Source organism: Manis pentadactyla, chromosome 19, assembly GCF_030020395.1.
Source record: "Manis pentadactyla isolate mManPen7 chromosome 19, mManPen7.hap1, whole genome shotgun sequence".
NCBI lineage: Eukaryota > Metazoa > Chordata > Mammalia > Pholidota > Manidae > Manis > Manis pentadactyla.
Window position 1 is genome coordinate 28,673,063 of NC_080037.1, and position 19,249 is coordinate 28,692,311.

The 19,249-nt window shown below is 31.6% G+C and overlaps 1 protein-coding gene across 5 annotated transcripts in view; it reads right to left on the bottom strand.

Moving 5' to 3' along the window:
- Positions 1-19,249, bottom strand: part of KCNT2 (potassium sodium-activated channel subfamily T member 2) — a 431,161-nt gene that overhangs the window by 272,002 nt on the left and 139,910 nt on the right. For all 5 annotated transcript variants that reach the window (XM_036919693.2, XM_036919691.2, XM_036919695.2 and 2 more), the window contains 3 exons: positions 11,270-11,344; positions 9,852-9,935; positions 7,132-7,226 (listed from right to left, as the gene is read on the bottom strand). In XM_036919693.2, coding sequence (XP_036775588.2) covers positions 7,132-7,226; positions 9,852-9,935; positions 11,270-11,344 — 254 coding nt within the window. The remainder of the gene's footprint in view (positions 1-7,131; positions 7,227-9,851; positions 9,936-11,269; positions 11,345-19,249) is intronic.

The following is a 19,249-nucleotide window of genomic DNA, read 5'->3' on the forward strand; positions in this document are numbered from 1 at the left end:
ACACAGATCTATAATAATAATTTCAGTGATATGTAATTCTGAAACAAAATGTGAACATTTAATTAGTATTTAAAATATAGACCATATTGTTATCCCCTTTAAAATAACTGAAAAATCATAATTGGTTGTTTACTTAAGTTGGCCCTACATATGATAACAAAGGTATCTTAATTACTAATCACTTCTAAGTAGTTTTTTTTAATTTTCTTCTTTTACAGTGATCACTATACATTTAGGTATACCCACTTTTCAAGTTCTGGCAAGGTTTACAAGGAAAACATAATTTGAATGAAAGGAAATAATGAGACAGTAACCTTTTCTACCACCTAGTAAACGTCAGTTGTACAACAAAATACCTCCAGAGAAAAAAAGTCACATGGCAGAAATAAATAACCTAAATATCCATGCACTCCCTATGAACCCCATGCTGTGCACAATTACTGGAAAAAATTAATTAGCAATGTCATTCTATGCTGAAAGCATCTAACACTTTGATTTCACAGTTGTAATTCAGACATTAGCATTCAAATAAGCTCACAATTCATATTTATTGAATGAATATCAATTAAACTGTCCCAAATAATAATTTTCATTTCTTTTAAAGTATCTGCCTAAACCCTAATATTCCCACGGAATTGAAGATGATTTGAGATGTCAGGACTCTACATTTGGCAGGAGAAACTGTTTTTGAAGTAAATAAATCTAATTTTTCTATTGTTGAAAGAAAGTTCCTACTTCCTGGGCACTTTCTGTCTACACAAAAAGGGTTAGTGGATCATGCCATAAACCATTAATCTGAAGTTAAGTCACACTGCAATTGAATACTTCATGGAAAGGGACCAAACCCCACCTTATGCCCTGATTTTCTTTACTTCAAAATCGTGGATGATGAACAGATTTCTAAAGAGAGGATCAGGAGTTAGATCAGATGTGAGAAGCAAAACTGAGACTTCAGGAACCGAAAACATCAAAGGCTTAGAGGAAAAACCAGAATCCTGAAAGATGATGGGAAGAAAACCATGATACATATTATAATGCCTCTAGTATTTAATTAATTAGTTTCTGAATTCAACATAATGATAGTGTGGGTAAAATTGTAGTATTTCGAGAATATCTCGCCTGGCTTTGGTACATCTGCATATCAACAGGCGTTCAGAGGTGTAAACAAGTAGGCTTTAGTGCATTTGCATCTTTCCTCAGGGGTGGAGAAATTCATCTCCATATCAGTGGGTGATTACCTGGGCAACAGAGGGCTTATCTGTACCCGGGAGGTGAGGGGGAGGCCGGTGTAGTTGCTGGTTGAACAGGAGAGAGAGATGGGCCGGACTGCAGTTTTGTAAGCAATAAACGGGTTTTAAACTTTATTTCTCCCTTTGACTGATTCGGTTTTTAGAGGTATTTTGTCCCTGGATTTCCTTTCCCAGACTTACAGATAGTTTCAGTAATTTTTTTATATTATTCTGCTCTCACAAATTCTAAAATTAAAAAATTCTCAAGATATAAATTAAAAGTTATATTCAGACAAAATTAATGTCCAAAATTTGATTTACTTGGCAATTCCTATTTATGATATGTGTAGGCAATTTGTAAAAATTATTTCAAAGAGTATTTCTTTTTAATTAAAAAATTGTAGAAGTTTTACTACCCAGTTATCTTCCTTGGCAGAAGTTAAATCCTGAGATGACTTCATAAAATTACACTGGCATAGAATGTTGTGATCATAAAGATTCCTTCCATGACCTCACACCAAAATTAATTTTGAAAAAAATATTTAAAGGAAATCTCAAAATACATGGTTTGAACATGCTTAGCTTACAATGTATTTAAGTATTTTCAATTGATTAAGGATATTACTTTATTGGGTGTTAGTTGCACACAGTTAAGCATTTGTATTTTCCACCCATAAGACTTTGAACATAAAATGGTAAGAAAGGAATGCTGAATATTCGTTCTTATGTATCATAAAATCTATCAGAAACACTGACAATTAAAGAACCATTATACATTTTACATTTTATTTCAACACTGAGAAGCATAAAGCTTCTCATAAAGTACACAACATAAATCATAAAGCTCCCCGTAATTCACAGAGCCTTCAGAAAATTTCATAAGAGACTCAGGATAAGAGAGAAAGGTGGGGAATTTGTATTTTTAAAAAACTTATCATAATCATTTGACTAAGGGGAAGAAATTAATTACACAAAACATACTGAATGTGACCACTACATTTGACATTTTGTGTTAAATTTCGTCTCTTTTTATATTCTTTAATTTTTGTGACTGTTCTGTTTTTAAAAAATTATGCATATTCATGAAAATTTAGACCATAGAAGAAAGCCATGAGGAAGACAGTTGAAAATATACATAATCCTATATCCACATACAATCACTTGATATATTCTCATCTATATATACCTGTAGATACTTAGAAATATAGAAAAGGAGATGAATGAACAGGTAAATGGAAGTAATTTGAATAAATTGTAATCATATGTATGTGGTAAATTTATCTAAATGTTATTGTATTTATTTTTGCTAAAATTTGAAAAGAAAACAAAGATTAGAAACTTGCTGAATTTGAGGTAACCATTCAAAAAAATAATGACCAAAATATTCTATAGCCAAATATACCTTTAAAATTTTAAAGATTGCTATATTAATATCCTATTAAATAATTATATTTTCAACAGTAATTTAAAAATTCACAATAACAATGAGAACAAATTATCATAATTCTATTTGACTTTTTGTTAATTTTTTTATATATCTAGGTAACTTCTAGAACATCATACAAATACTATTACAATGATTAAGCATGTGGAAACAATTATTAGCCATTACTCTCAGTATTTGCATGTTTGAAACTAAATATACATTGTTGCCATATTTCAGAAATATTTTGTTTGATACAGACTTTTAATTTAAAACCATGTTTCCTAGATCTTACATTAATAATAATTATATTATCAATATTTATATATATTAAATAACCATATTTCCCTTTTTCCCAACTTGAATTTACCTTAGGTGGCTAAGTGACTTACTAAAACCTGATTCCCCACTTATGCAAAATATCGTTGGGACAAATAGTTTTCTCTATGTTCCAGTGTAATACAAACCTGGGAACTGTTGCTAGATCTTCAAACATAATTCCTGTCATTCATTTATCATGTACTGAAACAAATGTGACCAAACAAAACTAGTAATCAAATACCATGATGGTGATAACACCACTAGACCTGTTCTAGTACTTTCTCCACACCACAACACTGATCTCACTGTCCACTTCCCAAGCAGCTAGTTGCCTAAAAATTTCAGTGTCCAGTATCCAGCACTCAAATAAGTGTTAATCAAAGATACACAAGAAATTCCCATACTTTTGAATTAAGCATGTTAATTTTTAAATAGATCACATTTTTAACAACTTATGAATGGAATTGATGTCTCCTGAGATAAGACTGAGGGTGAACTGGTTTTTCTTTATTGGGCTAAAACATGAAATATGTGTTAACACAGTTCTTCACATCCTAACACTATGAAATAATGTGAAAATATGTAAATATAAATATTCAAATAAAAATTAAAGTTTTAAATAAAGTACAAAATAAATCTAGTGTAAAATTAGAAACACCAAATGCATTATAAATTAGAGTACTTATCATTTGTTAAAATATGCTAATAGTTAAGCTAAAGTCAGGCACTTAATTCCGGATGTACCAGTTTCCTCTGCTTTGTTATGGAGACACAGGCTGAATCACAATTCCCAGCTGTCTTGGAAATGTGTATTATTGATCAAGAATGATACACAGCCGAAGTGCGGATAATTTGTCCAATCCATTACAATGACAGGAAAAACAATTCTGAGCACATTCCCAACAGAGAGTGGGTCAGCAGCTTACTTTTTTAGTTGGGAGCTGAGCATGTGTCACTTGTAGACAGATGCTTAATGACAGTTCTTTGTAATGTTAATAATGATGAAGAGAAGATACATTTTAACAATATAGATCACTTTCCAAAGCAGGTAATTTTAAGATTGTGAGAGTCACAAACAACACAGTCAATTCATCAACTATTAGTTCCTAAATCTTTGGGGACTTAAATTTTAATGTATATTTTAAAAGTTCTGATTTTGAAAGGCATTGATAGTCTTGCTCTATGATATAACAAAACAGCAATTAATTATGAATTTCATTACATTGTTTTTAAAACATATATATATATACATATATATATATATATATATATATATTTTTTTTTTTAAGTATTAAATGCACCCAGAAGGAGGAAGTTGCTACCATTATCTAACTTAGTGAGACTAATTGGAGGAAACAAATATTAGAATATGTAGGAAGTTACAGAACACCTGAATAGATTCAGTGGACAAAGATGCTTTCTCACATTTCCTGTTAGATACATTTTTTGGCATCCTTGTTCAGTTTTATAGTATTATTATTGCTGTTATGCTTAGATATTTCAAAGTATATTATTTCTGTGGATTCACAAGATCATTTAATCATATAAAGAGGACATCTGAAGTGGAAGAAATTAAATCTTTGGAGTGCTGGACATTTTGTAAACATATCTAATTTAACCCTCATTAATACAACAAAATCTTATATGGTGATTAATATTATCCTCATTTAATGATGTAGAAAATAAGGTTAGGTAAATTAAGTAAATTGCCCAAAGGCTCCAAACTAGTATTGCCCTGAGGTTTAAACAAATGATACATAAGGACTTTTATGACTTACTTACCAGTGCCAGAGATTGTTTATTGTGCCACAGCATTGTTTTTCTCTTTTCTGTGATAATATAATATTCAGCTAGGTATATTGTTAGACTACATTCTTGGAGGTCCCCTTTCAGCTATCTGTGGAGGTGTGACCAAATTCTAGCCTAAATTATGCTTGCAGTTTCTCGGTTGTGCCTAATGTTCTTCCTTCCTACAGGCTGGTGTTAGGATGTAATGGTAAGACTAGAGCAGCCATCTTGAACCATGAGCTGGAAACCATGTCTTGAGAAAGGCAGAAAACAAGACATAAAGAAACTTTGTCTCCAACAGTATTAAGCTAATGTAACATTCTTGGACAGACTCTTTAAGTTGCTCTATCTTTGTGTATATTCATATTTTACAGTGCATGTGCTATAATTGTTAAAACAGTCTGTATGATATAGCTAATGCAACACTGTTTACATTTTTCTTGTAGATAATTACACTTTCTATGATGATTTCAAATAATATTTTTTCTACCTTGCTATGCTGATCATGATTAATGAAGCCATTTTGCTTGTACTGCTAGGGAAAAATAACAGAGAAATCTACCTTCAGTTGCTCCATTCTAGATATAATTTTAAAACATTAATGTAAATTTACTAATGTACATGTGATTAAAAACAGTAACATTTCAGGTAGCAAAGCATAACTGTATATAATAATTGCACTTTAAAGAACAGATTCATATCCATATATTCATGACAACCACAGCATAGTATCTTCAAAACTACTGTCCAGCTGTCTAAGATTGAAACACACAGATACATGACAACAAAAGCAACTATAATTGAAAACAGTGAAACACAAGTGACTTAAATGATGAATAAATTGCATAATGGGTATTTCATATAGATCATGAAAACCCTAAATCTAGCACTATTGCATCCATTGGAATAAGAAAGTGGCAAAATTTGTCTAGTTGCTTCTTTCCAAATAAAAACTACTCAAGAAATAGCCATATAGCAAGAAACCTAGAGCAAAAAGCTCACTATAGACAATTTAGTGTGATTGAAGAGAACTCCAGAACAAAAATACTGAACTGTAATCATATAAAAATAATTGGTCCTTATTTTACCATTAATATTCAATTACTTCTTTACTAAATTCTCTTTAATAGACTCCCAATAATATTTTTCCATTTTATATTTTGTAATTTTCCAACAACCGAAATATTAGGATGCACATAGGTATATAAAAATTTTAATTTTAAGTACTTTTCCTAGAGTAAAATGAGAAAACTTTTAAATTGATCAAATAATGTCATTATCTTAAAATTAAGAATTTTTAGTGACTTCAGAAGGAAGTCATTACTGTTAGTATTTTCATATTTATGAAGTTAGATATTAACTAGATGAATAATAAAACCAATTTATGAAGAGCAAAAAAAAATTAAATGATAATTTGGCACTGTGTCAATTTTAGAGGGATATTTTATATCTAGAGGGATTAAATATCCTAAAATGTTTATTTTTTAAATATGAGTACACAATAAAACATTTTAAATCCATTTATAGAGACAATAACTACATACTACTGATGAAAGTACTAGCCATGCCTATATGTCTAAATATATGTTTACATACACGTATCTATAGCTATATTTATATCTGATTAAGTTATACTGTGGTTTGATTGCTTTCCTCCGATTTTACTACTTCCTAATTAGCTTTTTCTCTTTCTCAGTAGGTCAAATCAAGGTCAGAGCACAATTACACTAATATCTAAGACTCCTGCCAAACAGTTATAGTACAGTACCTTATTTTGTGATTTTCACATTTTTTCTCTAGTTAAGGATCTGCACGAATCCATATGTGAAAGTCCACCATTTCACATTAGATTACTTTATAATCATCAAAAGTGGGACTTTCCAAAAGAGGAGTATCTGTTTTTTATAGCAAAGCAAAGCAAAGCAAAAGATCTTGCCTTGCACTGTCAGATCTGCCCTTGCTTTCTGCCTGACTGCACACTGACACATCACAGAGAGAAGGCACAGGCAGAGTTTTCTCAAGTAGCATTTCTACTTTGAAGACTGCAGAAAGACACAGCATCTCCATGTCAGGGGTTTGAAGGGAATATTTTTGTTTAACAACTATGGCGTGAAGTACAAATTCCTATGATCTGATTGTTTATAGCATTTAGTGAAATGGCAGAGTTGCAGCAAACACCAATATCAAATGGGCTCTCTTGTTTTTTCTGTAAGATTGAAGAAGAATTTTACTTTTTGTTCTATATGTGATCCTTTACATAAATAGTGAATATCTTTTATTTATTTTAACCAACACAATTAAAATGGTTTATGATTTTTTTAGAAACTATAATTAAATGAAACATAATCAAAATACTATGTACAATCTTACCATGTGAAGATAAGGCATAGTAATGTAGATATTAAAATCAAAACTTGATTAAACATTGCAGACTGTGTACGCTGAATGGCTCTGTGTAGATCATTCTAAAATAATACAGAAAAATTATATTTTAAATTTTGATAAATACTTAATATTCATAATTTCATTACTTTTTTACTATGTATTACATTTCGACTATTCTGTGCATACTCAATACATGTACTGTAAACGGATGTGGCAGCATACTTTTGTTTTAGCTTAAGTCTAAATATATCTTCCTATAACATTCATATTGCAGATAATAAAATAGGAGACTACTAAAGCACCATTTTTGTTTACTTGCCTTACAAAATATGTAGAGACCCGCCAAAAGCTGCCCATGGTATGTGTGATCTTTTAAGGAAAATTCTAATTTAAAAAAATCAGAAAATAATATATTCAATTGAGGGAAGTAATAACTGGATCAAACTGTAATCATACCTCATTCTCTGAATCAAGAAAAAGGACATAAAATATGTCAGGCAATGTATCATAAAAGACAAAAGTAAACAGCCAAAAAACAAATTTTTTAAGTTTAATTTCATTAAAATTAAGAAAATTATGAATTCAACATATGCTTTTCAGTTGAAATACATTAAAAAATAATAATTTCCTATGTTAAGATGTGAAAAATGAGCACTCACATATGATATTGCTCATGCAACTTATTATAAATTTATTGAAGGTACTTTGGTAATATAGGTCAAAATTCGCAAGTATGTCCTATTTCATGTATTCATTTAATGAGTATTTATCATTAACATAATTTCTAAAAATTAGTCACATACATGAAAATCATCAGAAATGGAAATCGATATTTATGTATGTTCATCTTTATTACAGAATTATAATACTTCCATGAAATGAGTGTTCATTACTATTAAAATTACTAAAATATGCAATACAAAATGATTGAATAAATTAATAAAAACTATGTGATAGATTAAGACACATCCATTAAAAATGATTTGAAGAGGACTATATAATGACACAGGAACTTGTCCACTACATACATACATGTCAAAAAATTCAAATTATAAAACACAAAATATAATTTCCTCTATGTGTTTGTTTTCATAGAAAATATTAGAAGGATACAAATTATTACTACAATATAGTTTATTTGGTAGATTTGAGGTTTTCATAATTTTTTACTTTGTAATTTTCTGTTCATCTAAAGTTTTTATAATAAACTTTCACAGTCTTAAAACAGTATACATGAGGTAAATAACTTCACCAATATAAAATCTCAATGAGCCATTATTTTCTCTTCCTCTACCACACATTTAAACAGAACTATTATGAAAAAACTAAGTTGATTAGAATTTCACCTCTCATCCCTTACTTTCTTCTGCCAGAGGGGTTAATGAGTGGAAAAATAAATTAAAAATTTACAACCAGTGAGTGGAAGAGAAGCAAAATATAGAAATGCAAAGGAAAATAAATCTTGAATTAATATTGCAAAACACTACTTTTACTCTCATCGACTGACTGATTCCTTTCCTGATTAGGTTATTTTTCCAATAACTAATAACACAAGTTAGGAAAGAAGTTAATTTTTTCCTAGTCTATTTTTTTTCATTAGCAATTTAAGAAATCTATATTTAGTGAAATGTTTTTGTTGTTGTTGTTGTTTTGAGAGCTAAGATAGCCCGTGTTTCTGCAGACCATGCCATGAGCCACACTCTCCCATCATTTGACTATGTACTTTCATGGGACTCCAGTGGATACTTAATGTAAATGCTTAGAAACATTCATCTGGTTGTGGATAGTCAAATGTTAACCAAATATTCCTTTTGGCAGTAACTCTTGTCTTAATTTCTGTTAAAAAAAAACATTAAAAAAAAAGTTTGCCTCAAAATGAATTTAACTTTGATGCAGTAAAATCAATAATATTGAATCATTACTGCATTTACACTAGATACATTTTATACACACACACACACACACACACTAGCATCTATGTATATTTATAATATACAACCCATCCCAACCAAATCTGAAGAGATGACTTTAAATGAGGGAATTCCAGCTATAATATAGGGTCTTACAAAACCCCACAGATTCTTATGTAATGGAGTTACCTACAATTAAGAACAACATCACCTCCTGAATCTTTAAAATCAAAGGTCCCAATCTATCTCAACAGAATGCCCTGGAAGGGAAGGTCGTTTGTTTTCAGAAGACTGGCTGATTATTAGTTGGATGACTCTAGATAGCAGCCAGCTTCAGTTCAGTGATACTTAGAAAATCTGAACCATTTTTGTTTACCAGTTCATAGGGTCTTACTTAAGTAGTGACTTGGCAATATGGGTACTTTACAAATATCCATTCTAATTAAGATACAAGCAGACTTAACATCTATTAGCTTAGACATTTATGCAACATATCATTTTAATTACCTGACAGTATTTTACCAACACTTTTTCATTTTTGTAAACATTTAAAAAAACTGCCTACTAAGATTCCAAATTAATTTAAAAGAGGTTTTAAAATGAAACATTTAGAAATTTAATTATACCTAAATCAGTTTCAATAGTATGAGTTTATATATTAAGGGAAAAGGCAGAATGAGAAAGTAGAAATCTAAGACCTGAAATCATCTCTCTTCATTTAATCTGACTGTGAAAGTAAGGAATAATGGAGGGTTGAAAAATAGTTTTCTATTTGCGCTTCACTTTTATACTTACAATCATATTTTCCAAGGCATGTTTGGCAAGCCAACAGTTTAGAAAGACAGGGACAAATAGATTCCTTAAGGAAGGCCAGAATATCTGAAAAAGCAAACCAAAAGTAAACTATTATCTCAAAGCAAGAAATCATACGCAGCAAATTGAAAATAAATGTAAAACAGAAAAAGTTATTAAAGACAATATAATGATTTAAAACGTGACAAATACTTTAAACTCATAATAGTAATGAAATTCAAGGAGCAGATATGATCTTTACATTGATTGTCTAAGTCTTATTTAGGGAAAACTCTTTGGGAAGTTATTATAGAAGCAGAAGGAAGATAACCTCTCACCGAATGCCAGTTATAACTATGCTAATTCGACCACTAGATTTTTTAGTGTGTCAGTTTATAATAGACATTGCCTCTCCCTTCCCTGAAATGTGACGTGAAAAGTAGAAAGGAGAGAAGACTACCTTTTTATAACAACTGGGACTTACTCTCCCCAGATTAGCAATTTAAAGTGACATTGGGGAACCATGTTCAATCGTAATTATATTTAGTTAGCCTTCCATTTAAACTAGTTCTAGTTGCTCCTCTACATAAATCACTCAAATTAAAATAATTGTCAGGAGTATGCAACAGCTTCAGATAATATCTACTTATTTTCATAATTTTCCAAATAAAAATCAAAGTATTAAAAAGTATATTCCAAATAGACATTAGTATAACTAATCAAATAGAGATTAAAACCTAATTTTGCAAGGGTTATGTACTTATGAGACTGTAATTAAACAGAATCATCATGGAATTACTACTCCACAGTACTTTCATATTTTATTTGTTTTTTTAAGACCTGTTTTTATTAAGCAATTCATGAGTTGGGCAGCATCCCATTTAGCAAGTAGAGAAATGCTCCTCCACAGTACTTTTATAAAGAAGTGAATTGCTGGTTGTCTGGATGTTGGCATTTTTCTTATTAAAGAGAGAACTGAACTTAGTAAAACCTGTGGTTAAACTAGAGATAAGTGTATTCTCAGTATATTTATAAACAGTTGGTTCAACTTGATTTCTATTTATTTTTAATTCCACAACATAAACAAGAAATGGAGTGATTAATTTCTAGTTAATATTGTTTAGACAATATTGACAATTTTTCAAATAACACCTCTAGAGTATATGCTTCTAAAAAGCATTTTATTTTATTAGCTTCTAAAAAGCATTTTATTTTATTATTGTGCTAAATCTCACTAGTTTTCATTTAAATTCACAATCTAATTTTCCAACTGATTTTACTATTTATTTTTTAACACTATGATTCTAACCAAAGCCTAAATCCATTTATCTGAGCTAATGCACTATATTTAGTAGTATTTAAAGATTTTACCTAAGTGTAATGACAAAATTATTTATTTTAAAGATTCTTTAAGGACTTACTGAAATAATGAAGGGAACCGCATTAATTATTTCCAGGATGAAGGGTATTCGTAAAATCTGTTCCCAGATGTTTCCCTTCCAAGAAAGAATGAATGAAAATGAAAGTCAATTATACTAAATCCCATTAAAGGGGGAAAAAAATCATCACTCAAAATTTCTCTAGCAATTAAGGATGCTTACATTAACAGAACACCAGTAACAATGGCTTTCAGAGATTCTTTTCTAAATGTAATTTTGCTCTCTTGATTTCATAAAAGCTTATGATGTAAAATAAATGTTTACAGTCATCTTTGAATATTTCACATACACATTTTGATCATATGATATTTCATGGAAGAAAAGTTACTAGTAAAAATAAAACACATTTAAAAACATACAGAATCAGTGAAAAAAGAGACTCAATCTCAATTATTAGTATAATCATTATGTTCATAAACTATAGCATATGAAATAGTTTGTACAGGACACATACTTGTTAACAATTGTCATTGTATTATTGTATTAATAAAACTTTAAAGAAGGGATTTTTCAATCATCTAGATTCAAGCTCCCACCCACATAGTACCACAATATCAGGTCTGGCTACATAATTTGCAGAACCCAGTGCAAAATGAAAATGTGGAGCCTAATAAACAAATTGTTAACAAGACGATTATATCAGAACATTAAAACAAGTACATACCGCTCTAATTATTTAGCTCTGTGTAAGCCCACAGATCACACACCCATGAAGCCGACCCTAACATTAGTAAGTTATCACTGGAACTTTCTTGAATGGCATCCAATGAAAAAGAACACAGAATTTCTAGGAAGAGACCTATGTATTAGAAGGGCAATTTAAAATCTGGCCCCTTGTAGTTATAACACTAGCTATAAAATTGGGCATCTTTCTTAATTTCCCTTAAGGTCCCAAAGGCTTAAAACTTCTTTTTACAATACCTCTGCATCACAAAGCAAGGTTCCAGACTGGCTATAGTCTATGTGCTAAAATATTAAATCATAGCTTTTGTTATCATTTGTTTATTATTATCCATTTTCAGGCTACATAAATGTGGTAGGGGCGAGTAGGCAGGGGACATGGAAGCAGGGAGAGCGCCTCTGTGTGGACATGTGAGAGCGCTGTACTTGGGCCTGTCAGGTAACCTTGCCCCAGATGCCGACTTACTTTACTCCCAGCACCTCCCCAGCCCTGGAAGGGCCCAGGTCCGCGGGCGTCTAAGTAGGAGAGGTGATGGAAATCGAGCAAGTCCCACAGTGATTCCCTGCTTCATGCAGGTCTGAGCTGAGGACTAGCTGAAGCCTTAAAGTGGTTGGGAGTTTTAAATGGTTACATATATTGGTCATAGTTTCTTAAATACTAAACTGAAATTTGCCTTGCAATTGCAGATACTAGAAAAGTTAAAGGACATGCCAGAGATTTCATCTGATCAGCATGGATCAAAAGGAGGATTCGTGGATTTGAAAGGAAGTGTAGAAAGACTAAAGCCCCTTCTTACTTGCCCAAAGTCAAGCCTGTTAAACAAACCAATTATGATTTATTTTAATTATGCCAGTGTTTTTTTTATTATTATGCAGGTTAACAGTGCCATTTCTTTCATCAGTTTTCACATGACTCGGTTTCTAGAATGCTTAACATTTGGCTTATTTTTTCCTTGCTCTACTTCTACTTGTCATTATACATCTTGGTGTCAATGATTGTTCAAGAGAAAAGCACTTGATGTGACCAGCAGGAAAAGGAAGGGTGTGGAAGCTGTGACCACTGATATGTCAAGATATTTCTAGAAATATACACAATTAATATTAGTTTTCTTAGCTTTGAGACACTGTTTGGATAAATTCATAATAAAACAAAAACCTTTCGTATCTCTGATGGCTCTGTTCTCTTCATTTCCATTTATAATACTTCAATTTGATTTTTATTTTTTGCTCAAACCACCAGAAGAGTTTCATTTGACTTGGTTGAGCTCATTTTTTATTTATCTTCCATATTAAAACCGAAGGATTCTTTTTAAAGTGCCGAATTTCCAGTGCATCCAAACTCCTCATTGTATTATGTGAAACTTCATAATAATGATTCTGGCTATCAGTTTGCTTTATATCTACAATGCAGATTCATCCACAATGAATTTAATACAGTTCCCGGAACAAGCAAGGCTATTTCATACTTTTAAAACTTTGCTCACTCTTCTCCTCCTGCCCGGAATGCCCCACTCCCCATGCCTTCACCACTAACATCCTTGACTGATGTTTGTAACATTTTGTAGACCTCACTTATGTATATTCCAGTTAGGGCTCAATAAACATGTTAGCAAATAAATGAAAATCCCAAGTACTTTATATATATTCTTCCCTTTCTTGGTATAACTGTTTCAGTTTTTGAACTTGAGTATTTATATTTCTTTCTATTGTATCCGAATGGAAACTTGAAAGAATTTTATTATTTAAAGTCTTCCTAAATATAGTTATATATAAGTTGTTAAACTTGTAACCACACAGCTCAACAGAAATTTCTGAAGGAAAGTATTTCAAGAGTACTTGACTGTACACTCATTTTAGGTAATTTAACTTATTATCCATAACAATCCAATGACTTCCAATGCTCTATCTCTAGACAATATTTATTCTAACTCAATTCCCACTCTTTGATCTCCTTGACCTCCTAAGTGATTTTACACCATTTCAGTTCACCTACTATCAGGATTATTCTTTTTTTTTGTTGGAATGTAGTTGATATACAATATTATACTGGCTTCAGATGTACAACATAGTGATTTGATAATTATATGCATTACTAAATGCTCACCATGGTAAGTGTAGTTAACCTCTGTACTATACAAGATGTTACAATATTACTGGTTATATTCTCTGAAGGGCCCCCACTCATAAGATGGCGAACATCCTGCTTCTCTTCTGGGTCCTCGGTTCCCGCCGGCGCCACCTGAACCCCAATCACCCCTCGCCCCCCTAATCCCAGCACCTAGCCAATAGCCACCAGCCCCGTAGAAGTGACACCTCAATCACCCCATGCCCCTTCCTATATAACCCAGCACCTTTCCCCAAAAAAGCGGAATTCTCCGGTGAATTGCTGCTGTGTGTCGCTCCCTTCCTTTCATTCTCTATGCTGTACTTCCATTCCTATGACTAATTTATTTTATAATTTGAAGTTCACATCTCTTTATCTGTTTTTCTGAAGGAACATTTAATGTGATGTGCCAATCCCCTGCATCCTCATACACCCCCAAACCACTCACTTTTTGAAACTCTTCAACTATTCAGACACTTTCAGAGCAGACAAAAATTCTATTACAACCCACAAGGCACTATATCATTTGGCTTTTATGGACCTCTCCACTCTTACCTTCATTCTTTCCAAAGACCATTCAGTCCTAAAAAGATGCCAGGGCCTTTGCATGTGATTTTCAAGAAGCTTCTATCTTTACCTTCATTTCTAGTTTCACTTTGTCTAGTTAGCTCACCCACATCTTTCAGCACTCAACTCAAAATGTTTTGAGTTTTCTAAGACTTTCCTCACCCCCTCATCACACACATTCTAGATGAGATTAGACTCCCACACTAGTTTTTTCATTCTCCATCAATGTCCTTCACATTACTTTTTCCAGTTTGTATTTACATAATTAATACAACACTTAATCTTAAATTCCATAAAGTCCAGATGAGCACCAGTTTAGTTAAGGTTTCTATGTTCTGTTGCTACTATAGTACTTGACAGTGTGATGCTCCTAAAAAAAATTGTAACTACATTATGTCAAATATGCTACTTGTTGATTCACAGCAGGAAAGTGTGTGTGTGTGTTGTGGCAAATGAATGAACTTCCCACTGAGGACTAATTTTCATGATCTAAAATTATACAATGAGGCAATGTGCTCATTGCTAAAAATAAATAATTATCTTTTCAGTTACAGTCATTAGGTTTAATTCTAAGATTTCAGGTTGTCTTCTGAACTTACGGATATATTTATAAATTATCTTCCCTAAAATTAGCTAATGAAAAATAAGTACATAAAGTATTCATAAGTTTCATTGCCTGTTAGGGAGTCGCAATGGGCCACATATAAATCCACACAATGGAAGCAATTATAATGATAAAAGAAAGCATGCATCCATAGAATGCCACTATGCAGAGAAGAATGATATAAAATCCAAAAGGCAGAATTATGAAAACTTTCATAACAAGAAAACTTTCAGAATTACATCATATACTTATTTCATCAAATCTTATTTTCATAAAGGAGAAAAGAGGTAATAAACTTCTTCAAAAAAGGTAACTTCTTGAAGAAAAAAATTTAAGAGGTAGCTCTACCTGTTTGAACTGTGTAGAAATCTCTATATTCCTTTTTTACTCACAGAATTCAGTAAAATACAAATATACCTGAGCCCAACCATTCTACAACATTTGATCTGAACATCACTTTCCTTAATCAATAAATATAAAGGAGAGTAGACAATATTCTAAAATGAACCAGGCTTTTATTTTTACCATAAAATAAATCAGAAATTTGGAATGTTATTGAGGTAACTCTGGAAAGCACTTAAAAAATCACAACAACTGGGTGGCCGGTTAGCTCAGTTGGTGAGAGCGTGGTGCTAATAAAAATTACAAGAACTTACAGTTATTCAGCTGTCGTAAGCCCAGGATGGATCAAGAGGCTTTTTAAAAACACTTTATTCTTTAATACTGAAAATATTTAACAAAAAAGGCTGGCAATTTATCTTTTCTCAATTAATTTAAAACAATGTAGTAATGTTAATGCAGTCTTAATTTTGTATTCCTTAATGTAAACTCAACAACATCTGGATTGAGTCACGGCAAAGCAGAATCACCCGTCTCCAGGAGTGTCCAGGGGTCCTAGTTCAGATCCTTTGTTCCATTTCAGAAATATCCCACTATGGTGTTAAAATTTCAAAATTGTTGCCTTTTACAAAGTAATTGTAGAATAAAGAACTGTAGATTTATGTATGTTGCAATTTTGTTCATAGAGGTTTGGAAATTAGGCTGAGGTTTGTTTCTGTATCCTTTTGATTTAATGGATGTGTGTGCATAAATAGAGTTCTGTTTTGAAAGCAGTTGATGAAGACGTAGAGCATATTTATGTTGTCAGAAGAGTAAGAACTTAACTGTTGAGAGATTCCTGTGTCTGTTTTGCCAAGAAGCTATAAACACGAATGGAATGATGATGTAAGTAGAGACCTGCACTTCTGTATGAGAGAAGATAAAATAAGTTGCTGTAAGGAATTTTTAAATCATTATCTGCTCTACTCAACATATACTTTAAAGAGATTTTGATTATTTTGCTTTTACTCACCAGTCTATTTTTCAAAAACTACAGTCTCCATGATAGTTAAATTGTTTTAATAGTTAAGGATTAAGTCATGCGTATTTTAGAATGTTTATTTTCAAAAACTGTAAAGTGCTTACAGAACACTTTAATGAATTTATTTTTAAATATTGCACACATATATTTTATATATAAATGTATAAATTATCCGTATATGTGCATATGTAAACAAATAGCAAAGTATATATTGATTTGCTATTTGACATTTCAGAACTAAAAGTATCAAAGAATAATATTAGGTTTGGATGCAGTTGCTAGTGCAATATCCATTTCTGCATACCTGTCTATAATTTTTCTTAAAAATCTAATTTGAGAGGAGGAGCTCATTTGAAGTTCTGATACCCAAATTTGCCTTATTTGTAGGCTATAAATAGTAATGAATTACTCAATTTCTTCATTCCAAAAAATGGATCTAACAGTCCATTGAAGAGGTCAAAATAGTTCATAAGATTGACTGAATTTATGAGAGGAAAAATAAGGTAACAGCAACTTATCCTTCCAATGTCATATAACTCCTTTTTAGCCTTTGTTTCCTTTGTAACACAAAGGACTCAACTACTGTCTACCTCTCCTTCACCTAAGCCATTATTAATGTTTATGAAGGTCAGAATAAAAATATTACATATCATCTAGCTCTGCCTACTAAATCTCATAATATTTCACTCTTGTTTTATAAATGACAGAAAGTAATTAATTACAAAAGTCATCATCATATGATTATAATGGAAAATAATCTTGAATCTGTGTCTTTTAAATGACTTCTTAAACTAGGGCTAAGTGTTCTATTAAGTACCAAAGTTATTTTAATTTGTTTTTCAGCTAGAATTTGGAGCAAATATTCACAAATGTAGATTATGTTGTCCAGTGTATATGTACAACAAAACAAAAACAACCACAAGCCTAAGTTTTTAGTATGTCACTGTGTATTTCACATTCAACATTCATCACATACCTGAACACTAAATAACTTAGAAGATAGAATCTTAGATATTAATTTACTTGATTTTTATTTTGTTCTAGGTATCCAAAATCCAGATGTCAATAGGTGCATAAAGGAGATACACTAATAAATCATTAAGAGACATCCCTCGACATCTCAGTCTACATGGCTCATCACTGAGTGGGTACTTTCAAGACAGTTTAGGGATCAGTGATGAGCTGTGTGAGTTCTCTCAGCTTTCCTTTTACTTCAAAATATCCTTTCATGCACCATTTTCCATTTTCTGTGCTCTCAGAAAAGAATGGAATGTATCCAAATCTAATCAGTTGACCTGAGGTTGCTATCCCTGCTTATGTTTACTTTTTATAAACCTTGTTTTTCACCCACCATTTTTTCTTGTCCTTTCCACCTACCTTCTTTACAAAATGCAGATTTTTTCCATCGTTAGGCAATCTCCCCTGTCTCATTCTGCTCCTTCTAGTGAGCTCCTGTCCTAGTCAATCGACATTCTTCATTTAACACTTTTACTCTTAAGCATACTCCAATGAAATTAGACATTTATTAAAAAATGCTATTTTGGAATATTACTCTTTTTTTAGAGTTTTTATTTTTTTTTACTGAAGTATACTTGATACACAATATCATATTGGTTTCAAGTATACAACACAGTGGTTCAATAGTTACTCACATTAATAAATCCACATCCCAACTAGTGAAGTTACTGTTATATATAGAAAGATGTTACAGAACCATTGGCTATATTCTCCATCCCCATGACTAACATTATGATTCAGATTTTTGTACCCTTTTATTCCCCTTACCTTTCAAACCCGTCCACCCAAGCCCCTCCCTATGTTAACCACCAGTCACTTCTCAGTGTCTATGAATCTACTGCTATTTTGTTCATTTTGTTTTATTTGTTTTTGGATTCCACAAATAAGTGAAGTCATGTGGAATTTGTCTTTCTGAAATTGGACTTATATAGTTAAATAGGAAATGATCTCATACATTGTAAACTCATGGCTTTTTCTCAAACTTCTTACTAAGCTTGTTATATTCACATGCTTTCAAATAATACTTCTTTTTCTTAAACATTTCTAACCTATTTTTTCTCATAACTATTAAGTCAACTCAACTACATATTTTGGAAAGCCCTCATTCTTTTCTTTCTATTATGTTCTAATCCATCAATCTCACTTTAGTATATATTGTCATTATTTTATTCAGACAGAGTTAATGAGAGTTAAAAAAGCCACAAGAGAAAAAGGTGAAAGTTCATAAAGACTTTTTGTTCTAAATTTAAGATTAAAAGGCAGTCTAAGGAATGCTATCTTTAAAACTTGATTGTTCAAAAAGAAAGACATTTATATGCTAGATAAGAGTTCCCCCAAAACATACCTTGAGTACACTTGCTGATGTAGTACTTGCAGAAACTGTAAACTAAAAATTAGTGATAAATATAAAAAACCTTTCTATGTCTTCCTACTCTTCTTGTCTATCTCTCTGTCTTCATCTTTGAACAATCACAATATAAACATCTCTTTCAACATGAGCCTTAATGTCTTCCTTGTTTTTATCCCATACTTAATGGACTTGCATACTTCCTTCACCATCTCTGTGAAAATGACTACCATATCTTAATCCATCTCTCTGTCCTACAAGTTCCAGACCCTCATTTTCAC